The following is a 27,590-nucleotide window of genomic DNA, read 5'->3' as shown; positions in this document are numbered from 1 at the left end:
ATTAAATATATGCCCTTAAATCTTAAAATAGCAAAACTTTTTATATTTATAAATAAATTATTTATAAATAATTAAAACTTAATATTTTAACTTAAATATATTATTATTTTTATAAATAAGACTTATAAAGAAACTAAGGAATTTATAATAATAAGCAATATTCTCTATTAATTATTAATAAAGTATAAATATATTACTTAAAGCATATTAATAAGTGAAATTTACAATATAGTAAATAAAGTAAATATTAAAATTTCCCTAGCCATAATAATTAAAATAGCTATAAAACAACTCTTATTATTAAATATATCTTTAATTATTTATATAAATTTATATAGCCTATATAAATACCTTATAAAGTTAAAAATAATAAAGAAAAAGCGCTTTATAATTAATATTATATTATTATAAAAATTATATAAAATAAGAAAGATTATTAAAGTAAAATAAATAAATAAGAAAAACAACCCTATTAATATAATAATAAAACTAACTTTAAACATTATATTATAAAAGCTTATTAATAATAATAAGTTTTACATATAAGTAAATAAATTAATTAAAAAACCTAAAGTAGCCCCTTTTTGCTAAGAAAGGAATAACTTGCTATTAACACCCTTTTCCTTCCAACCTTATTACCATTAATTATAAAACCTTATATCTTTTAAACTTAAACCCTTAATATAAACTTTAACCTTTTATATTTTAACTAAAACCTTCTTAATACCTTATTATATATAAGGATAATCTTATAATTATTAATATTATTAATAATTATTATTTTAAAATTAACCTTATTATTATTATTACCTTTTATTATTATTTATTAATAAAATATTAAAACTAACTTTTATTAAATTTATTTACAATTTATTAATTTCTTTTATAATTAATAAATAAATTAATAATTATTATATAATAATTATAAAGTTTTACATTATAAATATTTATTTTAATTATTAAATTCTTATAAAATCTTTTTCCTTTCCATTATAATAAAGAATATTAATAACAACTTATAAAAATTATTTAATACTTTTATTAATATGCTTTATAAGAATAATAATAATAAGTAAAATTATTTAATAAACATTATATTTGCTTTTCACGTTAAGAATATACTTAATATAATTATTGCCATAGCTACTATTAATATAGTTAGCATTAAAGGTAGCCTTATTGCAACCCTTAACTAGAATTAGGATTCCCTTGTAAATATTATAACTATAACCCTAATTAATAAAATAAGCTTTATAACTACAACCTTAATCAATAAGATAAACATTGCAACTATAACCTTAACCAATAAAATAAACATTGTAACTGCATTCCTATTAAGCAATAAAATAAAAATTAAAATTATTATTAAAGTTGCAAAAAGGGTTAAAATTACCTTAACTAATAAGGATAAAGATAAGCTTATTAATTTTACTAATTCTTATGGCAAAGTTATTGCTAATAACGCTTATTTAATAGATATTAATAAAAATGTTAATAATAATAATTCTTATCCGCTTGCTTATTTAATAAATGTTAATAAGGATATTAATAATAATAACTTTTATTTACTTAATATTAATAGTAATTTAATTATTATTAATAATAAAAATAATTAAAACTAAGCTAATAAAACCTTAATAAAGATTGCAAAAACCGCCTTTAACTTTACTCTTATGCTAAGTATTAAAAAAAGCAAACTGCTTATTAAAGTTAACTTCCGCGGAATTATTAAAATTAATAAGCTAAAGGCTATAGTTATGGCCTAAGCTAAGATACTTTTCCTAACTAACATTATTATAATAGCTATTATTTAAATTATTAATAACTTTTAATATTAAGATAAGCAAATATTTTTTAATAATATAATTAAAAAGCTATGCATTTATATTAAAAGCATTAAAACTCTTAATATAAAATTGCATAGCATCCTTAATAATAAGAATTATTAAGGTAATTATTATTTTAAATATTAAATTATTATAATCTTTATAATAAATAACTTAATAAAAGTTTTAATCTTAAATATCTTTTATATATATTAAATTAAAAAAATTTAGCTATTAAAGGATTAAATTATTATGCTAACTTAGCTTTAAAACTTTTTACATTAAATTACCAATAAGTATATATAAGGCTTATATATAAAGGGATTTATTAAGAAATATATATCATTGCTTAAGCAACTTAAGCAAAAAATAACCATTAAAAAGATTAAAAAAAATAATAAAAAACAAAAAAAAGAAATAATAAATAAGTAAGCTACTTATAATACTTAATTTTAAAAAAATAAAAAGTAGCTAAAGAAAATTAATTTAAAGCAATATTAAGTATATTTTAATAATAAAAGTAAGGATAAAGATAATAATATTTATATTATAAAGGTATATAATAAAAATAAATATAAGCTAAAGGGTTTAGTATTAACTTTATAGGCATTAACTTCCCTTATAAAAAAAAGATTTAAAACTAAGGCTATTATGCAAAAGTTAATAATTTCTATAAAAAAGCAACCTTAAAAGCTAAGTATTAAGGATAATGGGTATAATGTTTAAGGAATAATATAATAGTAAAGGTTGCAAGTTTAAAAGGTAATATAATGGTAAGGATTGCTAAGACTTGCTTTGGAACTTATAAGTTATAATTTTAGGCCTTTTTAGCAATACTTTCTTATAATAAAGGTTATATATACTTAATATGCAATAAATTATAATTTTAGGGTTAATTATAATAAGGATTGTATATACTTATTAAAAAAAAAGAAAAACTATAAGTATTGGCAAGTATAACCCTTGTTACTTAAAAGGCTACTTTAATTATCCCCTCCGGGGCATGTAGCCTCTTAGAACTTAGACAAAATAATACCAATACACAATTGCTTCCCATACGATTATCATACGTACGAGAGACCTACCAACAGCTTTAAGAACGGTTCTGTGCCCGCCAGGAGTTTAGGTGGGCTTCTACTTGAAGCATAGGTGTGATGAAATCGCTTCAGAGATCGGCCGTCATATTACCCTGGTCCTCAGTGGATGGTTTGTGTAGTTGGATTTGGATCTGGGTTAGATAAGTACAATGCATAGTTTTGGCAGGAGTTCGACATTTAGATCATGAAGTACTCAACTAGACTCAATGAACCAAACCCCCCCCCCCCCGCGGGCGTCCCACCCCGGTAGTAGCATGGTGCAATGAATCGCCATGTCAGGTGGCCCGTCACTCATCTGCCACAGTGTCACCCTTTAAGCCGGTAGTTTGTAAGAACTCTTCTTGAATCTGTACTCGAGCCCTATTCCACGAACAATCACCAACAAGAGTGACCAGAAAGTAACAGGTGCTAAGGCAGGTGAAGTGGCAGTGGGTATCTGGGTGGCTTGGTTTCGGGTTAGACCCTGAGAATCACCCGGAAGACGGCTCGCTCCGGCGTCACCTAAACAGGTGGCCTGTGCGAGCTGGCTTGCTGGCCGGCTGCTTGGCCGCCCTGTCTATCTGGCTTCGCTGTCCCATGCTGCCGCCCAAAGTCCAGACGCAATCCCCATCTTCACCCTCCACGCCGTAACTGCTTGCCCAATTGCCCAGCATGAACTACGGCAAAAAGGATGAAGATGCCGACACCGGCCTGGTCAAGGTCGACCGGACCCAGGTCTTCCAGGAAGGTCAGGCTGCTCGCCCCGACCCAGCTCCTCGCCCCTTACCAGAGCTCACATGCTAATGTGCCAGTACCCAGCGCGATTGTTCAACAGCTCGCCCATACAGCCTCGAAGATGTCGGATCCTCCTGACCAAGATCGCCCTCCTGCTCTACACCGGCGAGAAGTTCCCTACCAACGAAGCCACCACCCTCTTCTTCGGCATCTCGAAGCTCTTCCAGAACAAAGATGCCAGCTTGCGACAGATGGTCCACCTTGTCATCAAGGAGCTGGCCCACTCCGCCGAGGACATCATCATGGTCACCAGCACTATCATGAAGGATACTGGAGGCAGCACGGACATAATCTTCCGGCCAAACGCGATCCGCGCTCTGTGCCGTATTATTGATGTATGGCTACGGCCTTGCGCCTTCCCGCTGTGGCTGCCCCTTGCTGACCGACCTCTCACTAGGCGACCACTGTTCAATCCATTGAGCGTGTCATGAAGACTGCCATTGTCGACAAGAACCCCTCCGTATCCTCCGCCGCCCTGGTATCGTCCTACCACCTGCTCCCCATCGCGAAGGACGTCGTCCGTAGGTGGCAGAGCGAGACCCAGGAAGCTGCCGCCAGCACCAAGTCCTCAGGTGGTTTCTCCCTCGGCTTCTCGTCCTCCTCTGGCCAGCTGCCAGTAAACAACTCCACGATGACGCAATACCATGCCATTGGCTTGCTGTACCAGATGCGTATGCACGACAGGATGGCCTTGGTCAAGATGGTTCAGCAGTTCGGAGCCGCTGGTGCGGTCAAGAGCCCTGCTGCCATTGTCATGCTCGTCCGCCTTGCGGCGCAACTCGCCGAGGAAGACGCTGGCCTCAGGAAGCCCATGATGCAGCTCCTGGACGGCTGGCTGCGACATAAGAGCGAGATGGTCAACTTCGAGGCGGCCAAGGCAATCTGCGACCTGCGGGACGTTACCGACGCCGAGGTCGCGCAGGCCGTCCACGTTCTGCAGCTCTTCCTCACGTCTCCCCGAGCAGTCACCAAGTTTGCTGCCCTCAGGATCCTCCACAACTTTGCCTCTTTCAAGCCCGAAGCCGTCCACGTCTGCAACCCAGACATCGAGCTTCTGATTTCCAACAGCAACCGTTCCATTGCTACCTTCGCGATTACGACCCTGCTCAAGACGGGCAATGAAGCTAGCGTTGACCGCTTGATGAAGCAAATATCGGGTTTCATGTCCGAGATCACGGACGAGTTCAAGATTACCATTGTTGAGGCCATCCGGACACTGTGCCTGAAGTTCCCCAGCAAGCAAGCCGGTATGCTGCAATTCCTGAGTGGTATCCTCCGAGACGAGGGTGGCTACGAGTTCAAGCGCGCTGTGGTCGAGAGCATGTTCGACTTGATCAAATTCGTTCCTGACTCGAAAGAGGATGCCCTCGCCCACTTGTGTGAGTTCATCGAGGATTGCGAGTTCACGAAGCTTGCCGTGCGGATATTGCATCTGCTGGGTGTGGAGGGTCCGAAGACGTCTCAGCCAACAAAGTATATCCGATACATCTACAACCGCGTCGTCCTGGAGAACGCAATCGTCCGCGCTGCCGCAGTGACCGCTTTGGCCAAGTTTGGTGTGGGCCAGAAGGATCCTGAGGTGAAGAGGAGTGTGCAAGTTCTACTTACTCGCTGCTTGGACGATGTCGATGACGAAGTCAGAGACCGTGCCGCCCTGAATCTCAGGTTGATGAGCGAAGAAGACGAGATGGCGGCCAAATTCGTGAAGAATGACAGCATGTTCTCGCTTCCCTATTTCGAGCACCAGCTCGTCATGTACGTCACATCGGATGACAAGTCCACGTTCGAGTCAGCATTCGACATCTCCAAGATTCCCGTGGTCACTCGGGAGCAAGCAGATGCTGAAGACAGGACGAAGAAGCTCACAGCTTCTACTCCATCCCTCAAGCCACCAAAGGTGGCGTCAACAAAGGCTGCGCCAACTGGAGCCGAAGCTGCGGCTTCTGCTACAGCGGCAGCTCAACAGTACGCTCAGGAGTTGTTGAACATCCCAGAAATGAAGGAGTTTGGCAGCGTGCTCAAGTCATCACCTGTTGTCGAGTTGACGGAGGCCGAGACGGAATACGTCGTCAAGGTCGTCAAGCACATATTCAAGGAGCACATTGTGCTTCAATACGACATCACCAACACCCTCGACTCTGTTGTTCTAGAGAACGTATCTGTGCTCGCTGGTCCTTCAGACGACGAGGAACTTGAGGAGGTCTTCATCATCGAGGCGGAGAAGCTTTCCCAAAACGAACCCGGCAAGGTCTATGTTGCGTTCAAGAAGGCCGGTGGCGAGGACTCCTTGCCCGTTGTCTCTTTCACCAACACCCTCAAATTCACCAGCAAAGAAATCGACCCCTCGACAAACGAGCCCGAGGAGAGCGGATACGACGACGAGTACGAGGTGGCCGAGTTCGATCTCGCTGGCAGCGACTACGTGATCCCGACGTACGCGAGCAACTTTGCGCACCTGTGGGAGCAGGTCGGTGCCGCTGGCGAGGAGGCTGAGGAGACGCTGCAGCTGAGCGGCATGAAGAGCATAGCAGGTGCGTCATTTTATCCCCTTATGCACAAGAGCCCCTTTCATTCCCTTGAATGCAATCCTAGCTTGTGTCGAACAAATTACTGACCTCTCATGTAGAAGCAACTGAGCAGTTGGCAAAGACCCTGTCGCTCCAGCCGCTGGAAGGCACCGACGTGCCTGTCAACCAGACCACTCACACGCTCAAGCTCCTCGGCAAATCAGTCAACGGTGGCAAGGTCGTTTCCAACGTCAGGATGGCCTACTCGGCCAAGTCGGGCGTCACAACCAAGATCACTGTGCGCGCAGAGGAGGAGGGCGTGGCTGCGTTGGTGGTTGCTTCGATTGCATAGTCTTGCCTAAAGACTTATGGCTCGGTGTTCAATATGGAACACGGCGTGCATTGCTGGCCGTAGCAATATCTACACAGACACGTTCGGCACGGCCATGATTATGGCTGGTGCAAGCGGCCAATGCCAACCAGAGTGAGGGATTGTAAATGGAGACATCCTTGTACTGGAGATGGCTGGAGACAGCCTTGTCTGACGGCGATAGACGACGGAAATGGCGAGAGGAGATGGTGTCAATGAAAAGAACCTTCTCCTTGACCGGGTGATGTTCGGAAAAGAAAAAATCTTTTTTCTTCCCGCAATGGACAAACAACCCTAGGGATGGACCGACAGGGCTGCGGGTGATGACTGGAGTCTAGCATTGGTTTTGTTATAATCGAGAAAACCTGATCTTTCCCCTGCATGAATGTCCACCCTCCAACGCACTGTCGCGGCCTGCCAATGAATCCATCGCCACAGTGGAGTGTCTCACACATAGGGTGATCGAGTTGCTTCGTGGCGTTGACGGGTCGAAGTAACCTGGATAGCTCTCAGCAATGAATGTACCGGACGTCTAAAAATGCAGGCTTATCGGAGGTTCCACAAAGCTTGAAATGGAGACCCAGTGGATCAGAGTCTGGGGGCGGCCCTACTCCCCAAGCTTCGCAAGGCCCCAGGACCTGCGAAGTCGTGGACAAGAACCAATTAACACGGTAAAGAAGGCAGAAAGCATTGATGCAGCATGGCCAGATAAGTGGTGAGGGCGGTATCAACAGACCCGTGCCGTTTGCGCTCGCCTCGTTGAAAAGCCAACGACGCGGGACGTCGTCACATAGCACACGAGCAAGCACGGTATCTGTCCAGGAGTTGATCTCTCACATTTCCTCGTCCGCGCTTCCTGCCTACATAGGTAATGTAAAGTCTCAAACTAACAGCCTCGCCCTGCCAGCAGCAGCAGCTTATAAGGTATCTAGTAACAAAACGGTCTTCCGACTGACCCTTCCTCCACCTCCTTCTCATTCTCAGCCCTGCAAAACCCCCTTTCCCCATGATCTTCTGCTGAGCGAATCCGACAAAAATGGGGGAATCCTAGAAGTGAATAACAAACGAAATAAAAGAGAAGAGAAGTTTAGTCATTAACCGTCTCCTATGAAAGAAGCCTCAAGCAATGAGAAGAGCCGGGTTTTTGTTGAAATGTTTTGTTGATGGAACGGAATTCGTGAAATAACGCCTGCAGACGCGAGTGTGCTGCCATCATGTTCGCCCTGAAATGTCCTGAGGAGGTGAAATTGTCCACGACGCCCCCAGCCCGGCCCGTGATATGAGAGGCGACAAGGTGCTCGCAAGAAATAATTTCTACAGCCGAAGTAAGGTTTTCTGGATGAGGGACGTATTGACCGTCCTCTGCACGATAGATGAGAGGTGAAGAGGCATATAAGAGTTAAGCAGTTCCAGAGGCCGAGCGGAGATGTACCGCCGGCAGGGTGGTGGATACCGGGGTAAGGAAGCAACCGGCCTAGACGGTCACAACCCTATGATTATGAGCTTGACGGTAGTGTTGTTTCTGGAAATCGAAACGAGGCTCTGCGTCTGGATCAACGGGTCCGAACCTCTTCTCCTATCGACGTCGAACTGGCCCATCGCGCTGCTTGAGGCGGCTTGTCCTCCAGCCTTCGTACCATTGCTCACGGCTGGCCTCGCGGAGCTCGTTGCGCCACTCGCCAAATACCGAGTCCTTTAGTCGCAGGAAGTCGCAGTGCTCTTCGTTGTTCGGGTCTGCGAAGCCCCAGGGGAACTTTCGGCCGAGAACTTCAGGCTCGTATATGTCGGGGCTGATGATTGACATGGGGATGTAGGGGATCTCATCCTCTTTCAGCTCGTCCCCTGTCCTACTGCGTCGTACAGAAGTGACCGACTGTCTTGGGGAGCTGGGGGGTTGGTTGCCTTGGATGGGCAGTTCCTCCTCCCCCTCAGCATCCTCCTCGTCGCTCTCATCCTCTTGTGACTCAGGCTCCTCTGGGATTCGGCTCGAGGATGGCGGGGAATCGTAATCTTCATCTTCCAGACCCAGAACCTGTAGTGGATCCAAGTTCGCCTTCTTCAGACTGTCCCAGACAGTTTTCTTCAACACTTCCATGTGCTTGGTGGTGATAGTATCGGCTTTCGCGACGACGGGAATGACGGTTGTCTTGCCTTGGAGGATCCGCAGGACCTGTAGGTCGAGATCCTCATCCAAGCTGCCGATGATCCGGGTCTCTGGGTGGTGCTTGCCATTGCCATTGGCCGAAACGGCCTTAGTAGATGCAATATTGCGATCCAGCCGGGCTGGATCGAGGATCAGGAAAGCTGCGTGGATGTGGGTATCCTGTACACCCGGCGATCTCACAACTTTCATCTCCTCGGCGAACGTGTCCTCGAATTTGCTCTCTAGGAAAGTTGACATTTCTCGGAGCTGCAGATCGACAACATTTTTCTCCAGCCCTTCCGAGTCCCAGAGCGTCACTCCAACACGCTCCCCATCGATTTCGCTCTCGATGAAGTGGGGGATGAAATTGCCCGAGGGCTGTGCCCGATTGGAGCTGGGTTCGTCCTCGATGGTGCTTTTGGCTCGCTTCTTGGCAGGCAGAGCAAGGGCGGTCTTCAGGAATTCGAGGAATGAGGTCTTGCCAGAACCCCGCGTTCCGATGATCAGGATACTGAATAGGGTCAGTGATGGACACTCATTTGGCACCGAGACATATTAACATACTTGAACGGGGTCGGGTCCTTCCTCCTGCGTACGCGTCGAGGGCTGTTGACGGTGCTCACCGCACTACTGGCGTAGCTGTACCGTCCACGATGGGTCATGCTCTCGGTGCGTGCGTAGGGGTCGACCCAATTCCCGTTGGGAACAGGAGGGACGGCGGGAGCAGTGCTGGTGGACGCGCGAGGCGGATCCATTGAAGGGCGATGGATGCTGGTGCTGTACTGGCGCTGGTCTGCTCTGCCTGACACGATGGCGATGGAGTCGGGGCGGGTGTCGACGCCAAAGTGGTCGAATTGGGGCGCGGGCGCTCCGTTGTAGAGCTGTGGAAGACGGGGCGGGGACTTGGGGACGGAAGCATCGCGCTGGCGTTGAAGTTCTGCCTCTCTGGCGGCCTGTTGGGCCTTCTTTCCTCCCTTCATCTCGCCTGACTTGCTGCGTCTTAGCAGCATCCCGAAACTTGAGCGTTGAGGATTGCTCATTCTTCGAAATGTAGGGCTGGCGCTATGTTCGGGGGGAAGCCACTAGGGCATGGACCAACAGAGTGAGTTCGTTTCAGGCGGCACGGAAGGCGCTCCGGACGAAAAGAGGGACAGGCGGGCGGCCAGGAGATTTGGAGACAGGCCGTCCAAGGAAATGGTCCCGAATCTGGGATGAATTGGCTGCCGGTGGGGGATAATGGGCAAGAGCGACAAGGTGAGGTCTTGCAAATGGCGCGTGCGATGGGCAGTTGTGGGCAGTCGTGAGGACTGGCAATTCTGGGAATCGGAACCTCGTTTCGCGGGCGGAGGACCTGAGAGGCGAGCAAGTGAAGCTTCACTTGGGGCGGGACTTCGCGTCGTATAGGGCGGGCAGGTACGGGTCGACGGCTTGGTTAAGCGCGTCTGCTTTTTGTGTCAGTTCAGGACGGGATAAAGATCGACTGGCGGCTGCTGCTTGTTTCAGCTGCGGGTTGGTCCGTCAAGGACACACGACAGCGTGACCCAAGACGTGCAGGCAGGCGCGAGGGGGGTGACAAGGAGTTGCTCGCGTACCAGAATGGACAATTGACGCCGGCGACTCAACGTGCCTTGTGGCCGAGTCAAGCTGCTCACAATGCCTGCAGAGGAAGGGGGAGGCAGGAACAGTGACGGAGACAGGATGCTGCAAGTGCTACACTGTCAGTATCCGGGCGCAACAAAGGGGACTCTGAGCAGTCCGTGACACCACGTGCGGATCGGCGTCGGCAATAGATCGTCAGTGCAGGACGCATGTGCTGGCGGTGTGAATCTGCGGCTGTGACGCTGCAAAAGGAGCAAGAGTGTGTACGGCGTTGGGAATAGTAATAACGACGAGAGGGAACTGAAGGCCGTCCGTCCGCGTTGACACAGAGGAAATACCACGCTGATGCTCGGAGATTTAATGTGCCTTGTGCGTCACTTGGCAGATCTCTGCCAGTCCCGCGCAGCCATGGGGTGAACGTCACACGATCCAGTGGAAATCCTCACGACACGGTACAGAAAAGGGGCGGCAACGTACAGCTTCGCAGACCTGGGAGTTTGCTCGTGAGTGTGACAAGATGCCGTGTCGGTCTCGTGTGCCGTCCAAGTCGAAGTCTGATCAAGGTATTGTGTGGTGGTAACGCGACACTGGGAGCTAGCTACCAAAGCGGTCTGGTCAGGGGTAATATGTCGACTTGTGCCGTCCAGTCCAGCGACGCACTTGCAGGCGTACGTGAGAGCAGCGCGGATAAGAAAAGAAAAGGGACGGAAATAGGAATAGGAAGGAAACTGGATCAAACGAGCGGTGGTGAGTGAGGTGGGCAGGGCAGCAGTGAGCAATGAAAGGGCGTCAGTCCCGAGGAGACACGGTCCCTCTCTCTTGCTCTCTTTTTCTTGTTCTAGTACTGTGCTGCAAGGTTGACAAGCAGCCAATGACCAGCGCTCACGGAATGGTCTAGTCCAGGTTTCCCGACCTTTGGACTGTGATGAGAACGTGTTGGCGAGGAGGAGAAATGGGACGATGAATTTACCTTTGCGCCAGAGCAATTGGATGGGATGGATGGGAGCTGGCCAAGGTACCAAGAGGTAGAGGCGGATGCTATGCCCCTCTTGTCGCCCGCCCACCGACCAGGCCTGACTGGCCCCAGTCAATCAATCAGTCTTTCAGGGGCTCCATGCGCTTGGGCCAGCCTGGGGGAACCACTTGGACGGGGACGGTGCCTGGGAGAAGAGCCCAGTGGCCCACTGTCATCCTCCTGCCGCAGCACTCCGTATGCCGTACCAAGTACCTGCTCCGTCTGCGAGCCCAGTCCCGTCCACATGGGACAGACGGACGGGCGCCCTGCCCTATCCGTATCCGCGACCAGTAGGTAGACTGACTACCTACGCAGTAGACCACAAGTATCTTCTCAGCCAAGCGACAACGCAGTGCCGAGTGGCCTAATGCACCATATCGCGTGCACATACGCCGGCCCACAGGCAGGCGGCGCATGAACCAGGACTCATCGAGCTGGCCAAGCATTGTTCTGGCTCGCAACACAGGTTGCAGATGGCAGAGTGCCCGACGAAAACCCTACAAACAGCCATGCGTGCGTCCCCTCTGCGACGGCATCAATCTCACCATCCATCACCACCATCATCAGCACAAGGGCTCAAGATTGCGGCAGCTGAGGACCCCTTTAAATTGCAGGCAGCGTGGCCCTCGGGAAACGAGCGCAAAGTGCCGTGCCTCCAATCATCTAACCCCCAAGCAGATCCCACTTATTTTAGATGTGGTGACATCCCGGCCCTGGTCAACCAGAATTGCCATAGTCTGTGCTGGGCCCGGCGTTCATCAGTGACACAGACAGGCGGCCCCGAAAAGAGAGCTACGGCGCGCGGCACTAGGCGCTGCTTCGGTCTGCAACCCGCCCGCGCGCTGGGCTCCCCCAAGACCCCAAGAGGACTTTTCCTGGCGATGCCATCAAGCAGCGCCCGACGTCGTGGCGGGCCGGACGACAGGTGCACACCGATCCTGTCGTACTGTGCATCGAGGGATGAATGGACGAGTGTCGACCCGCTCAGACTGCGCGGTACTTCGCCGTCTCCATCCAATCCTGCCGCGGTATAACCTGGTAGCGCCCGCCGCCCCGGATGCCAGCGCAGTCCGGACTGCGTTCTGAAGATAACCGAGAATGCGATTGTCAAGCCCGGATTTGATCCCAGGGCGAGGGCACAAAAAGACAGACCTGCAGCAGCACGCCAGAGAACACCCAGAGGGGGCCTCGACCGTTTCAGAAACAAACCTCCCGCTCTACCAGGGCCATGCAGAAGCCAATTTAGGCGCAGAGCACCATATTGGCCGGTCCCGAAGCATATAATCTCCCTTCCAGAACGCCCAAGGGCGGAAGAAGAAGCTGGCTGGGCTGGGCTGGCGTTCGTCGAGCCCGCGGCCCGATGTCACCTCCCACTCTGAAACTCTGCAAATTTGCGTGGTATTGAGATGATCAGCTCCTGCTCTCGACTGACGCATTGACGCAATCTCACTGCTCCTAGGGGTGCCAGGATTAGACAGCTGTCCGAAATCACGTCCAACTGCCCGAGCTGCACACACACATATATTGTGGGCACCCGGCTGCGGGACGTTGATGCCCTGTACGCGGGAGATGACCTGTAGAACAGATCCAGATCTGGCAAAAACACCCTGCTTGCCTGGACCGACGTCAACTCGGCCGCGTTGTAACGAGAAGATTGTGTTTCCTGCGGATTCCGTAGACTTCCCCCCGAGGAGCATACACAGCCTCTTCACTTAGTATACACACACATATATAAATATGCTGTGCTTTATCAGATCACATCGCTGGCGTTCCTAGCATCCACAAATAGGAAGAGCATCCAGGGACATGTCAACATGAGCCAGAAACATCCGTGTACAACACCTGGAATTAAGGCTGTAGAGTCAAAAGAGAAGAATTTCCGCCAACAACGGCATCTATTTGCTTCGAACGAGTATTGACTGAGTAGCCTTTTTCCTTCTTCCGGTCTTGTCGTGAAGTATTCCAACGCCGAAGCTCCCAGCGCCTTGTCTTCCCAACGCCAGTGTAGTGGCCTGTATGCAGCTGACATACATGTATGAGCCCGAGCTCTTGCACATGTCTTATGCAAGTCTCCTCCCTCCGAAAGCCCCGAGTCTTGTCTAGCCTCTTCCAGTGTATGATTCCATCCTCCCCTCTAGCCCTCGAAGACACCGTGCTGCAATTCTACTCCGATATCTTTTGCCATATCCGCCATCCTCGCCTCGACCTCGTCTTCCATACCGCCTCCGATGCCGAGCCACTGCCGTATCTTGAAGAAGTAGAACAGGACATCCGAACCCCACAGCACCGCCTTAAAGAGCAAGTGCCGCCACCGGTACCTAAGCCGCTCCGGCCAGGTCAAGTTGGGGTCCATAAACAGGCTTCTAGACGCCCACTCCCCCATCATCTTAACCCTGTTGACAGGAGAGCCCATATATTGGTTGTTTCCCTGCACGATCCTCATGTTTCGCCCAATAAAGATGAGTTCCTTGGGCCACTTGTCCTCGTCGGCCAGGATGTCCCGGATGCCCTGCTTCATCCGCCGCTGCATCGCGTAGCTCCTCTCGCTCGGGGTCATGCCCTCCATCATGAGGCCCCGCTTGAATTCCTGGTCACCACCCTCGTACGGACGCATCAGCGTTGCCGACGCGAAGATGTCCGCCGCCTTGATGCCCCACTCCTCCGTCACCTCCTTGATCTTGTCGTTGTCGAAGGTCATGAGCGACTTCCAGAACGTACCATACTCGCGCCTGAACTTGGGGCTCATATACACATACAGTCCATGGTCGATGAGCACCAGCTCCGCGCGCCCGTTGGGCAGCCGCCGGATGAAGATGTTGCCAGGGTGAGGGTCGCAGTGCACGACGCCCCACTTGAATATCTGTGCGCTGAAGAGGTCGACCATCGTGGTCATCACCTCCTTGGCCGAGAGCCCCAGCCCGCCCCGGCCGCGGGGACCCTTCCACTCGTTCCGCTCCGGCTTGAGCTGCGCGCCGCCGGTGCCGGGGCTCTGCCGCAGCTCGTGCCGGATCCGCGCCATGTCGGGCGCGTCAAGCTGCTTGCCGTGCACGCCGGGGGACCCTTTCCCGTAGCCGCCGAGCCAGGGCCCCGTCATGGTGGCCTTGTCCCACAGGCGGATGCCCTCGATCCATTCGGTGGTTAAAACGCGCTTGGAGGAGAGCTCGGAGTAGACGATGGGGACGTAGACGCGGCCTCTGAGGGACGGCTCGTCGTTGATGAGCTTGCGCATCGTCTCGGAGTTCTTGGCCTCGTTGACGAAGTCGGTCTCGAGCTCCAGCCGCTCTGTGATGAAAGGGACCAGGCTGTACAAAGGCAGGTCGAACCACTTGCTGTAGACCCATGTGACTACTCTGTGCAGCTTTCAGTCAGCATGCCGACAAGAGTAAGAACGAAGCGTCGCTCTCGCACGTAGAACGCAGACTTACTTGAACGCCCACAAGTCCCAGCCAATCTGCTTCTTAATCTCAGGCTTCTGAATCTTGAGCGCGACTTCCCGGCCGTCCGGAAGCCTCGCCCAATGCACCTGTGCAACACTAGCAGACGCCCTGGCCGTCCTCTCGATGACGCCCTTGCCCTCCTCCCCGGCGAAGCTGACCCCAAACACCTCCTTGACACTCCGGCCGCCAAAGTCCTGCCGTATGACCTTCTCGACCTCGTCCCAGCTGTTCTGCGGCGCGTCGTCGAACATGCGCGAGAACATCTTCTGGAATTCGGGCGGCATTATGGCGCTCTGCATAGCAATGGCCTGACCGATCTTGAGGTAGAGCCCGCCATTGTGGCGCAGCAGGTCGAACATGCGCTCGGCAGAGCGCTTGTGCAGCTCGGGGATGCCGCCGTCGCTGCCGATCAGCGGCAGCGGCTCGGCGCGGAAGTTCACCTTGTAGTCCAGCGCGACGAGCATGCCGGTGCCGAAGGTCCGGAGGCTGCGGCCCAGCCCGGACGCATAGACCTGGCTGTCGATCACATACACCGTCCCGCCCACGGCAGTGAGGATGAGCAGCCGCCGGAGCCATCTTCGCGAACGGGTGAAGGAGCGCGCCGCTCGTGGTGCGCCGAGGGAAGCTGGCGTCGGGGGACCGTTGAGGGGCTGGAAGGGCGCCAAGGTTTGTAGGGAGCGACGGTGCGGGAGGAGCGGCGAGGACGTCGAGAGCAGTCGGGGTCGTCGGGCAGCCCACTCGATGGGTCCTGAGTTTGCGACGACGGGTCCGGTGGTCGCGTGCGACGGCGGCCGCGCGCACGACAGCCCCGGTTGCCGGCGAAGGCATGCTATGCTCTGTCGCAACATAGCTGCCGGCTGAGATTTGTCAGTTCAGCGTGGTAGAGCGAAGACGGGCATCTGGGGCACTGGGCCGAGATGATGACTTGGATTTCTTTGTTGGATTTGGAAGGATTTCGGGGAATCAATGACGAAAGCCGGCCTCTGGGGAACCCGCTTTATCGCCGACATCTTGGCGCCTTTTGCACCGTCCGGCCGGGACAAACCGAGGCCCTGCGCGACCTAGATGCGCCGATTCCCAAACTGGGGCGCTGCCGGCTTACAGATTGGGCCGACTGTGGGCTTTCTCCAGGCCAGTTGATTCCACCAACATCTGCCCCGAGAATTGCATTCGGCCACCCATGGAAATTGACGGATGGATGTTGGCCTGAAAACGTGTCCACGATACACCTTTAGGAGGTTTCCTATGTACAAAAGCCGTCTTGGTGGGGACAGCATGCCACTCCGTAGCCTGCCTCGTCAAAGATGAGAGAATCATCAGCTTTGTTGGCTGGAATGGCTGTCTTCTTCGGCCGGGACATGGCCGCCGGAATTTGTATGGCCAGAACATCGCCAAGTAGGCATCTTTCGATACCGACTGGAACGAGCAGACTTTCTCAGCACATTATGGCTACGGCACAGTCTCAACGCGGTGGGTCCGGAGTGACACTTGTGCGCCCAGCCCTCAGAAGAAAGGAAACGCACAAGTTGTATGTTAGCCATCGAGGGCGCGTCTACAAGTTCTTGGGGTGCGACAGACTGGCCACGGAGTCTTTAAACTCAATCGAGACATCGTACGAGCTAAGACATTCGGCCACCACAACCGACAGCTTCGGCCTCGGCTCCATTTGGCTCTGGGCTCTCCCAACTGCCTGACATATATTTAGGTGCTGATGCCACAGAGAGTTGGGGCACAATAGGGTCCGGCATTCCTTCTTGAAAGCCTAAATCTTCTGAGCGGTGACAAGCGAAACATTGGTCTGCAACGGACGGTGTCTCCATCCGGGTAGATTGAGCTGCCGCACGTGGCCATCGTCAAGTCAGGTTTACCGCGTCCCCTCGCATGACAGACGTTCACGCATCCGTGCTAGTCAGCTGCTGTGAGTGGTCAGCCGCCTGGCAATCATCTCTACCGACCGACTATCCTTTTTTGTTTTCTGTCCCCTCAGACTCGCTGCCAAAGAGAACAGACGCGGCGCTAATTGGACAAGGCCTTGTAACGGATGCTTCCGCAGCTACAACATCTGAGACACAGCATCAACCCCGGGCAGCCGTGGGCAAGTCCGCTGGGCTCCGGTTATGACGCAGCTCACAGCCACACGGAAAGGTGGCCAGGATGAAACCCCGTTTCCTTGACCATTTGGGGGTTGGCGATGAGAGCGTTGCGGCCAGCGTGTCAGGCCTCGTTGGCCCCCTCCTTCCCCAGGCGATCGGTTCGTTGTCCTGTTACTTTGATATAGCAGTATTTAAGACACTATGATCCACGGGTGTTACCCAACGATATTTCAGGACGAAGGATCGCCCCCAAGGATTTCATGGCGAACATGCGGCAGGTGCATGAGAGATGATTGCAAGGACCCCGAAGCTCCCGAACTGGCTGGAATTATTTGGGATGGTTCGTCTGGGTTCAATGCTCAAGCTGAAGCAAAGGGCAGGTGACTCGATGATGAGGATCCTCTCCACGATCACAGCGGGCAACAAAGATCAGCCTGTCCTCGGCGTTAGTCTCCGGGCGGCAAGGACAGACAGCAGATGTCGCAGAGATGAGTCGGGCGCATCTTGGGGTTCATGCCGCGTCAGATCTAGCGTAAAGTTTCCGTTCCTGGGCTGGCGGGCTGTAACGGGGTGGGCGTCGGATGAGGGGTGTCCTCGTATCAGGCCTCAACAAATGAGCCTCTCGTCATCCCGACATGAAGTTATCGTGATGTGCATTGGGCAGGCTGGACCCAGATTGCCCTAATGGAGCCGCGGCCTGAGGTCATACCGAGACAGTGGGCTCAGAACAGTTCACGCAATCTCTGAAGCGATTTCCGAGATCGCGGCAGCGGAAAATCCTTGCCCTGGCAATTGCGATCGTTCACACAGGCGATCCCTCATGACTTGGCGGTGGTCGCATTCCAAACCCCCGCGAGGGCCAACTCTCCTTGCCAACAGCACCAGCAGCCTGACAAGCCAAAAAGACCATGGGGTCCTCAAATGGGGAGGGCCATGGCCACAATCGTGACCACGGCCAAGACCAACAGCGCACGGGAGACTGACAAGCCTTACCCAAAAAGGCGGTTCGCGATGTCGCGTTGCCATGGGAGAGTAGAGAATCTCATGGCTCAGGAGCCAAAAGAATCTTCGGCCCTTTGGAGGCACCAGTGTCGGCGATAAGGGACGTGGATCCTGAGTGCGACACCCATTCATCCTGAACTGCAAGATTTGTGCAATTTCCTTGTGCTTGATCGGCAGGAGAGTCGGGGCCAGGGGTTTCTCTAAAATTGGGCGAGAATTTGCAAGCAGGTGTTGCAGGCCATTGGTTTTGGCAGGGCAATGGCAGTCGAGCATGAATTCCGGTCGGAGGTCCCCTGGCAGAGGGAGATATGACGCGCAGTTTGGGCGGGAGAGCCACGCTGCAGCACGCAATGGTACTGGTGGGTTTGTTTGGGATTGATGGCGAGTGTGAGAGGCCGCTAACGTCCCGATAATTGCATTCACTCTCCCATGTCCTACTTACTTTCCCCTGCCAAAGTGGCCGAGGTGATTCTCGACGATGCCCAGACGCGTACAGCCACGGCCGACACGCAATGGATGGGAGGGCGGGCCACTGGAGTGATAGGGCCACGACGGGTTAGATTTGTGGCAGAGCTGCACAAGGGCACGAGAGAAAGTTGGAAGCGAGCCAACAAGATGCAGGTCAAGTCAAGGTCACGTTGTTAGGTTGGGTCGAGTCGAGGCTAGCGGGATCGGACAGGATCGCAATCTCTGCCAACGGGAGGTGAGGAGCGGTTGATATAACCTTGGAGTATCGGGGCAACCTTCTTTTGCCCCATGCCACTAGGTAATTGGCGGGATTGGTGATGGTATCTCGGAGGTTGCACGGCGGGAACCCGGACTGGGGCATAGCCACCTTGCTCCCCACACCCACAGGGCCTGAGGGGCCGCCAGGTTCGTGACCTGTTTGCTTGTTCAAGAGCAAAGGATCAACTTGATAGGCTCTGGGCACGATCCTCTGCGATCAGTAGTTTCCTGTCATTGACGACAGACCCGACAGACTGGGAGAGGACAGAACGTGTCTGGAAGAGACAGACAAAAGAGACATGGCAGAGTAGTGCACAGGCGCTGTCAGTGTTCATGCGTCGTCCATCCCACAATGCTGCAGAGAGTGACGTGATCTGCAGGCGCAGCAGACTCGCCGTGGCCTTGACGAAACGGGGTTAAGATTCGGTCTCAGTTGCTTGGTCAGCCATGTGAGTGAGAGAGAGTGTGTGGGCGGCCTGTTTGGGTTTGTCTCCGAAGTGTGAACGGTCGACAGCAACATCGTTCGCAGCAGCAGGTCCGAGTGGTGAGCCCATTCTGTATTGTCTCGGTCAAGAGTATGACGACAACGCTGCCTGGCCATGAATCTGACAATGCATCTGGAATCATTTTTTTGGTTTCCTGGGGCCACGAGAGCGTGTTACTGGGTACATGTATCCGCCCATTGCCAATGCGCTCACCCACGGGCATGCAACCCTGGCTGGTCTCTGCTGCGAGGTACCCAGGCTGCGAGGTAGCGCCCAAGTATCTGGGCCTGCTAAATTTACCGCGCGCGGTACGACACCACAGAACACCTGGGCTGGACAATCTGGGCCCCAACCAGGGTCCTGACCCACTTGGCCCACATGGGGGTTGAGTCCCGCATTGAGCCTGGTAGCACTCCGGGCACCCACTTTTCCCTGTTGCACTCGCCTGGTCTCCTGAGCGTCGGTGCGTTTCTCCTCCTGCTACCGCTACCCGTCCCTCACAACCTTGCGCCATCTGTGACACTCTCCCGAATCTCTTCCTCCCTCCCACGACACGATCCCGACGAGAGGTCGCCATCAATTCCGACCGCTCCCAATTCCTTCGCCACCGTTGCGAGGAGCGATCTAGACGCTTCTTGCCATCACGTCGTTCCCAAGAGGCTGGCTCACGGGAATTCAGCAAGACACAGTGCAGGATCGCGAGGGGAGGCGACGCGAAACCGAAACCGCACAGCCCCGTTCTGACTGCCGACTCTCGCTCGCTCTTCATCTCTATCACCTTCTCTACGCAGCATTCAATTCATCACAGCGAAGCCACGGTTTCTCCGGACAAGAAGTCTTTGGAAGACCGGCAAAAGCAGTCTCTTATCAAATTACTCGACAAAGATACGCTCTCCATGTTATCTCGACGCGCTGCACCCACCACCGCCACGATTCCACACCACGTTACAGTTCAAAGCACCGACCGCTTGCAATAGAACGTCGCCCCGACTCTGGATTCACTGGCGCCTACCTTTCTCGCCGCGTCTTGACGGCGCTGGCCCGGTCCCCCGGTTGTCCCCAATCCACTGAGCCTCGAGCCCGAGCCACGGCCAACCTCTGCCACGATGCTGCGACCGGCCACACCCCTATCGATCCTGCTCCTGTTGGCGTTTGGCCTGCTCCTGATCTCGGTTCTGTCGACGCCCATCATACAGCAGATACCACTTGGCTCATTTGGTGGTGTCAGTTTCGGCGTCTTCGGCTGGTGTAAAGGCGGCACATGCAGTCCCATTGAGATAGGCTACGACACTTGTGAGTCCCAAGCCGGCCGTCTACTACCGTACCCTCGCCCCACCGCGCTTGTCTCAGAATACTGATTAGTCCCGCAGCTGCAATCAACCAGAATGGCAACGAAGGTGATTTCGATCTGCCCAGTTCGACGAGGTCGACACTTTCGGCCATCCTCATTGTGCATCCAGTGGCTGCCCTGATCACCCTCATTATGCTGATCTTGGCTCTGGTATCCCACCTTCACTCGCCCTCTCACTCTTCTAGATATCTGCTTCTAGTATTCATCCTTAGCATCATCGACTTGATTGTCTGTCTGTTATCTTTCCTTATCGATGTATTACTCTTCGTTCCCCACATGGCCTTTGGGTCGTACCTGGTCCTTGCGGCAACCATCCTGGTGGCGTTGAGTACTCTGGTGTCATGCGCCATGCGTAGGACAATAGTCAACAGGAAGGCCAGGAAGAAGAGAATCGACGAGAACGCAGAGATGAGCGGGGAGAACTTTTACAACCGGCAGGCCAAGGAGGCACCCGTGCCGAGTACCGCACAGCCAACCATGCCCATTGTCAGCGGAGCAAATGGCGCCGCCAACGACAAGCTGCCCGCCTTCGCCTCGTTCGAAAAGAAGGACGACCGCATAAGCGATGAGCGTATTCCATTGACGGCACGCAGTCCTTCCGACAGGTCACCGAACAATGTGCCCATGGAGCTGAACAACGCGGAAACCATGTACAACGGCCCTATCGGTCCTGGTCCTCGCCGGGCCCCGTCGAGGGATCAATTTGGCAACCCCATCAACCCACCTCCTGATGCATATGGCATGCGAAGGCCATCTACCGAAACCCAACGATCTCGAGGGCGTGGTGGTATGCCCCCAGGTGGTTACCGCGGCCGTGGTGGGTATGGACCTCCAAGAGGTGGTGGGTATGGACCCGGCCCGGGTAGGGGGGGTTATGGCCCACCAGGTGGCCGAGGGGGCTATGGGCCGCCTCCAAATCGAGGGGGTTATGGGCCACCACCTCGTGGCTATGGCGGGCCTATGATGCGAGGAGGTCGGCCGCCGCCACCACCACCAAGCTACGATTCTGGGCCCTACGACCGCAGGGGCTCGCCCGCTGCCGAATACGGTGGTCCTTACGGTGCTCGACAGCAGTCTCCAGGCCCTCCGTCAGCTCCTGGCTACCAGATGAACAACTTAAATCCGTCTATGCCGAGCGTGTCGACTGGAAATAGTTACGAGGCGTACACCCCTGGCAGGGAGAGCGATCTCCCAAGGGCAGAGTCGCCCCCACCGTTGCCTGGGGCCGAGAACGATATTCCTAGGCAGGGTACGCCGATACGTGCGCCCAGCAGCCCCTCACATAATCAACAGGGCTTTGGTCTGAGCGACAGTGACGCCGACATTGCTGGGATGGTGGGATTGCAGCAAGGCCGAGACACAGCACGCCGCCACGATACTGTCATGAGTGAGGGTAGCAGATACAGTCAACCCGATGAGTAAGTGGTCTCACTGTGGCGTCAAGTGGTTTCACGATCAGTGCTAACAAATCTCAAGCCAATACGTCCCTGTGCGCACGGGTTGGAACCAGAACGCTGCTCAACACCAGTCGGCAGTGCCGTCTCCACTGCGGCCCCCAGTTGGCAATCCAAGATCCAACACCGGAAGTCCTCGTCCGGCTCCGCAAGAGACATCCTATGTCGAAGACATAGACCCTCGCTTTGCCGAGCCTCCAATGGTGGCCACTCCCGCTCAAAGACCGACACCTCCGGCTCTCGAGACTGACAACTCTTATGACAGCATTCCTGAGGGAGCTCGCAGCCCTGCCGAGTCTGAACGATCAACGTTCACCTCGATATCGCAGCGAGGTATCAATCCCAACTGGCCAGGCAACAACCCACCGCCCCCAATGATGGGCGGCTTCGGGGCAGTGCCACCTCGGAGACCAGTACAACCGCCGCGTGATGTCCTGTTGGACGGAAACCCCGACTTCATGCTACCTGGCGGGGGTGGGCGCGGGGGACGCGGACCTCGTCGCGGTGGTGGCGCTTACCCAGGAGGCCTGTGATTTTATGTCACATCAAGTTCGACGCCGCCCTTTGATTCATCATACGCTTCTCCTCCACCTCTTTTCTATCTTGACCATAGACCTCGGTTGCTTGGCTCATGTTTCACGGCATTTGCATCTCAGGAACCCAGCCTCGCCGCACGAGTTTGCCTGGAGTTCACTGTTCACTTCGGTCTTAATCAGCTCCTAGCCAGGGCCATATATATATACCCATTCGGCCCGTCCGGCGATCTTTTTCCGCATCTTGAAGCTTCTAGGTTTCAGTCCTGTCAAGGTCAGGCGGGAGTAAGGTCAAGCTGGATGGCATTCTGCGGATCACGACAGGCGTTTCTCATTTTTTCCCCCCTTCATGAAATTTGTACACATTGGCGTTTAAAGGGATGCATCAGAAGCCCCCACAATAAGGGGGCGTACTTTCGACCGAAACTTCAACCTGAATACCGACTTCCCGGCACCACCTTGCATATTCGCTGGCACCGGCCTTGGATCTTGACATACCTCTTCCTCCTTTTTATACGACGCTGGATAGCAGGGACGGGTCCATTGTCACCTGGACCTGTCCTCGGGTTATACTCAAAATGTTTTCTCCTTTGTCCTTTTTGTCTTCTATTTCATTCTGGGAGGCATGTTAGCCTCGACGATTCCCATACCAAGATGAAAGAGCAGGAATTAGGTAGAGGCGGTTTAGACAACGAAGTAATCGCGTCTCTCAACACGTGCGGAAGTGAAGGAACAACGGGCTTTTGGGGAAGGATTCACACGTGCAGGGGAGGAGGGGGTTGTAACGGGGTTGGACGGGTTCAACATGGAGAGACGCTGCTGCTCAGGAGCTCCTGGAGAGGTCTTTGACTGCTGAGCTTGAGGTCCCGAAGAGCAACAGGCAGGATAGACAGCTTGAGAAAAACAAAACCAAGTTTAGTAATCTGTTGGGGGCCAGGGTGATGATTACGGTTAAAATTCCACGCAGAGGTGGTCTCTGAAGATGGGCATGGGTATCGTGTGTGACGTGACCATGGACGACCCGGTCATTGTGGGATCATCACACGCGTCCGTGGGTATGAATGGAATGCTTCGAATCAAGATCTGAACGTGGATGCAGTGTCCTAAATCTGTGTTTGTCATTTGACACTTGTGACTCAATGCCCGCTTCGAGCCTGCTTAGTCTGTGGGCTCAATGAAACGCGGCCCTTCCCAGTCGCATATAACTACATCACCTACATCAAAGTGAGTCCTTTTGAGTGACCCGGGGTTCCACTTGCACTGCAGGGAAAGGTGGGTGTATGGGTGCGCCCACTCCTACAGTGGAACAGAAAGGAAAGACGGATTTACTCCTCTGGACCTTGACATGAGTTAACTAGATGGGGCATCGACTCCTACTCACTCAGCCTGACACGTGCCATAGTCAATCCAAGGGGCCAATCCCTACACAAACACACAATGTCCTGGGCATATAAATGCTCACAATCGATGTCGAGGTGGCTGGTCATGTGGGAAAACAACATCGAATTATGTCTGAGTATTGCTGTAAGCTGTCTGTTTCCTATGTGTTCTGTCCGTATTCCTCAACTCTGTTTTTGTGAAACGTATTCGATGGTCACCTATTCCAAACGGGAGCGTGTTAGGCCGAAATAGAGGGGCAAAGCTCCTACCTGCCAGTTTTGCTTATGCCCCAGTCCCTTAAGCTCTGCGTCTTGGTGGCCCAAAATCACCCTCATCGGGCTGTCCTCGTGCCAAAGTAGCCTTTCCTTCAGCTACCTCATGACCAACAGATGCCTATGACGTCCCTTGAACATGGAGCAACCTTTCCTTTTCAACTCCTTTTTGTCCTATCCCTCACAAAGCCCTTGGTACGTTGTCGATCCGAGTCCCCCAGGCCCGTACATGCTATGGATCGCACACATGCCCTTGGTGTGGCTTTAGATCTTGCTGTCCTCCATCTTTCCGAAGCCGGTTGGAATTTCCATGAGCCGACCATCGGCCCAGTAGTTGAGCAGAGTCGAGAAGGCCATATTGACAAGCGGCGTGGCTGCCTCATGAGTTGGCAACTCATTCGCAGATTTCATGTCAAAGTCGTGCTTTGGCTGTCCAAGCTTGGAGGAGTTGAGTACGATGTCAATTTCCGCATTGCGAGCTGCAGTACGCTCGCGTATGCTGTTGATGCCGAGCTCAAGATCTCGAAGTTTTCCCTGCGCCTCTGCAATTCTCACGTCGAGAGTCTTTGCAAGATCCTGGGTGGCACTGTAGAAGGCGGCCTTGGAGCGAGCGTCCCTCAGCCGAAGTTCCTCTGGAGTGGGAGGAAAGCGGCCCTCCGGACGTCCGGTGCTGTTGGAAAGCAAGGGAACGATTGGGGGGCCAAGGTCTGGAGGGAACCCATCGGGAAAGTATCCTCTGACTGCCTCTGCGGGGAGGGTATCGTACGTGCGTCGACGTGGTTCGGTGGAGTCGTACCGAAGCACCATGTTGGTCGTAGAATTGACAGTCGGCTTGCAGGTCTCGAAATAGTCCTTAGTCGGCAGGGGCGCCTGGTATGGGGACTGAGGTTGAGATGGCACTGTGACTTTTGCTGACTTTCCCATGTTCATCAGGGAAGCATTGTTATTGAGGTGTTCCTCCTCGGTCGCGGAGGAGGAAGGCTTCTGAGCGCCTGAATGCAGAGCTCGGAATGTCGCCTCCAAAGTAGAAGGCTTGTACTGTCTCTGACCTGGTGGTCCAGCGGTCAAAGGCTGAGGCGCTCCGGGACCACTGGAGAGAACACTGGATCTGGTAGCGTTGCTCGAATGATCATGCTTGGAGATCCATCCAGAAGTAGCGGGACCATCTCGGTCTGGGTTCGCAGAAGTTGATCTGGCTCCAGTTCCCTCCATCCTTTGAACACCCTTCTGGGAGACATTGGAGGTCAAAGAGCGGGAGCTCTCGGCAGCGGCCTTGATGGTCTCTCGTGCGCGATCGAGAGCCTTCTGAGCCAGCTTCTGGGACGGATTTGGGTAGGATGCCAGGTTGGTGATTGTTCTGACAGGCAGCACACTCATACGGGTCAGCTCCTCCTCATCCTTCTCATCGTCTGTGAGACGCATGTCGTCGAGAAGGCGACCGTTGCTGTTGAGGCTGTTCGTGTTCTCCAGCGACAGCGCACTATTGAGCGACAGAGTGGAAGAGGACTCGGAAAGGGTCCGTCCTGAGAGCGACGGGCACATGAGAGGCTCAATGGCACGATCACTGTTCTGTTGCAGGGGAGTGTAGTGCTTCAGGCTGGAAGCCGTGGTGGGAGGAGAGCGGCTTGGTTTGTAAGGGAAGCTGGCCAGAACAGACTTGTTGAAAAGGGCCAGTTCCGCCTGAGACGGGGGAGCCCACCTCGAGGTACGACCTCTCCGGGAGGGTGGCTGAAGGGGAGTGGCGGTTGGGTTGTAGACGGTGCCAGCAGTGGTGTAGACGGTTTGCTGTGTTGCCTTGCCCTTGGGAGGGATGGTCGTAGTGCTGGAGGTAGACATGGGTGTTGTCATGTTCTGTTCTCAGGAACTGCCCGTTCCTGCCTTTAGTTAGGTGAGTTTTCTGGTGTTTCTAGGGCCATTGCAACTTACACGCCTGCTGTGACAGAGATTGGAAAGTTGGCATGAAAGACAGGACAGGTGTGTGGAAAGAATCACTGAGAAGATGGACTCGAAGGGAGCGACAGTGTTCGTTGAGGTGGACTGGATGATGTTAGATGGGGGCCATTGCAGAAATGGAGGACAGGAAAGAAGGAACAAGGCCGGCAGCAGAGAGGCAACGGGAGGAGGAGCAAAGCTTGACAATATCTGACTGACTGGCTGATTGACTGCCTGATTGACCTTGGGTGGGTGGATGAAGAGCTTGCCTGCTCTTCTAGCCCCAATGGCAGGAGAGGGGACACGGCCCAGAAAGGTCGAAATAGAGAAATGCGGATGACAGGGAAAATCGTACCAGGAACGGCGTGTAGCTGGGTGCTTGAGTTGGGTAGAGACAAAGATGAAGCTGGAGTTCAAAGTGTTGATTGGTAGTCAGGTAGGTGCCTTCCCACTTCACCTGCTAGAACGATAAGTGGGAGCACTTTCCATTCGAGTGGCCTCCCAAAAGATGCTAACCTCCTTTGTGTCCTGCAAGGTTTAAATAGTGAAGACTTTTCTTAATTCCCTGCAGTTTGGATGAAATGAGTGAATTGGTCCCCGAGCTATCCAAGTGTGTATGCCTTGTCCTTGCCAGTCAGAGCACTTGACCACCCCTGGCTTGCAGTCAGTTCAAAATCTTCGAGTGACTTTGTGCTGCCTCTTCGAACATCACAGAACTGGGCAAACATCTCGACGCCATTGACGAAGCCCTTGTATTGGCCCCTTTCCACCATCTATTCGTGAGCATAAGTTCTCCCTCCATGGGGCTGTAGTACTTCCCCTCCACCTCCCAATTCCTCCTAATGGCTGACCTCTCCTTCCAGGCCAACCCCTTTCGTATGTTCCAACCACACCCTAGACTTCTAGGCCATCGATGACTTGCTTGCCTGCCACCTTTGGATGGGGAAGAAACCCATTCACCACCGCACACCACGTCATTCGGAGGTAACGACCGTGGGCCAGCGTAATCTTCCTGATGAGTTGAGACGAGAGAGAGCATCGAACAATGTGACGAGTGCGAGCCATTGTGCCATGAGAAGCTCATGTCATCTCGTAGCCAGAATTGCGGGTTACGTGGGATTCGTGGATAGAAAAGCAGCCTCATTGACACACACTTGCCAACAGCACAAGCCAGGCCACAATGCCAGTAGGCTTGAGTGGCCTCAACGCAAAGGGGAGGGTGCAGAGGTGGGGAAAACATGATGAGTACGGGTGTTGGAACGATAAGTTGCCCCTGAGGAGGGAAACGCATGGGAAAGTCCCCATGAGAGATTATGCCAGAGAAGTTTATTCCATGGACCATCTGAGACCGCTTCAAAGTAGGCTCGAGGAGTTGCTGACACTCAGGCAGACTTCTGCCAGTCCACGGGTTCGTACTGTTCCAGCATCAAATCACGTTTTCCATGCTTGAAAGGGTCGAGGTTGGTACGCCTCGACGGTTAGGCTCAAGCACAGGACACTACTTCGCACAAAACGTGCTTAGACTGAAGACTCATCGGCAGAAGATGCTCCTGATCTGGTGTTGTCTGGGAGAACACACCTTGCTGACCGAAGT

The 27,590-nt window shown here is 52.2% G+C and overlaps 5 protein-coding genes across 5 annotated transcripts; 2 read left to right on the top strand and 3 right to left on the bottom strand.

Annotated features, from left to right (window-relative positions):
- Window positions 1-3,574: 3,574 nt before the first annotated feature.
- Window positions 3,575-6,556, top strand: INS49_001381 (uncharacterized protein; the record flags this gene model as incomplete). Its single annotated transcript, XM_043162210.1, has 4 exons — window positions 3,575-3,650; window positions 3,722-4,032; window positions 4,095-6,228; window positions 6,324-6,556. 4 exons carry the CDS (start codon window positions 3,575-3,577, stop codon window positions 6,554-6,556), a joined length of 2,754 nt encoding a protein of 917 aa, XP_043030716.1.
- Window positions 6,557-8,150: 1,594 nt separating this feature from the next.
- Window positions 8,151-9,697, bottom strand: INS49_001380 (uncharacterized protein; the record flags this gene model as incomplete). The annotated part of the gene is made up of 2 exons (XM_043162209.1): window positions 8,151-9,228; window positions 9,282-9,697. The coding sequence occupies 2 exons, from the start codon at window positions 9,695-9,697 to the stop codon at window positions 8,151-8,153; spliced, it is 1,494 nt and encodes a 497-aa protein (XP_043030715.1).
- Window positions 9,698-13,465: 3,768 nt separating this feature from the next.
- Window positions 13,466-15,616, bottom strand: INS49_001379 (uncharacterized protein; the record flags this gene model as incomplete). The annotated part of the gene is made up of 2 exons (XM_043162208.1): window positions 13,466-14,681; window positions 14,757-15,616. 2 exons carry the CDS (start codon window positions 15,614-15,616, stop codon window positions 13,466-13,468), a joined length of 2,076 nt encoding a protein of 691 aa, XP_043030714.1.
- A 4,564-nt stretch (window positions 15,617-20,180) lies between these two features.
- On the top strand, window positions 20,181-22,412 carry INS49_001378 (uncharacterized protein; the record flags this gene model as incomplete). The annotated part of the gene is made up of 3 exons (XM_043162207.1): window positions 20,181-20,367; window positions 20,445-21,843; window positions 21,902-22,412. 3 exons carry the CDS (start codon window positions 20,181-20,183, stop codon window positions 22,410-22,412), a joined length of 2,097 nt encoding a protein of 698 aa, XP_043030713.1.
- Window positions 22,413-24,328: 1,916 nt separating this feature from the next.
- On the bottom strand, window positions 24,329-25,900 carry INS49_001377 (uncharacterized protein; the record flags this gene model as incomplete). Its single annotated transcript, XM_043162206.1, has 1 exon — window positions 24,329-25,900. The coding sequence occupies one exon, from the start codon at window positions 25,898-25,900 to the stop codon at window positions 24,329-24,331; it is 1,572 nt and encodes a 523-aa protein (XP_043030712.1).
- Window positions 25,901-27,590: the final 1,690 nt, after the last annotated feature.

The sequence above is a fragment of the Diaporthe citri genome (genome assembly GCF_014595645.1).
Source record: "Diaporthe citri strain NFHF-8-4 chromosome Unknown scaffold_1, whole genome shotgun sequence".
Taxonomy (NCBI): domain Eukaryota; kingdom Fungi; phylum Ascomycota; class Sordariomycetes; order Diaporthales; family Diaporthaceae; genus Diaporthe; species Diaporthe citri.
This window is presented reverse-complemented; position numbering and strand designations above follow the sequence as displayed.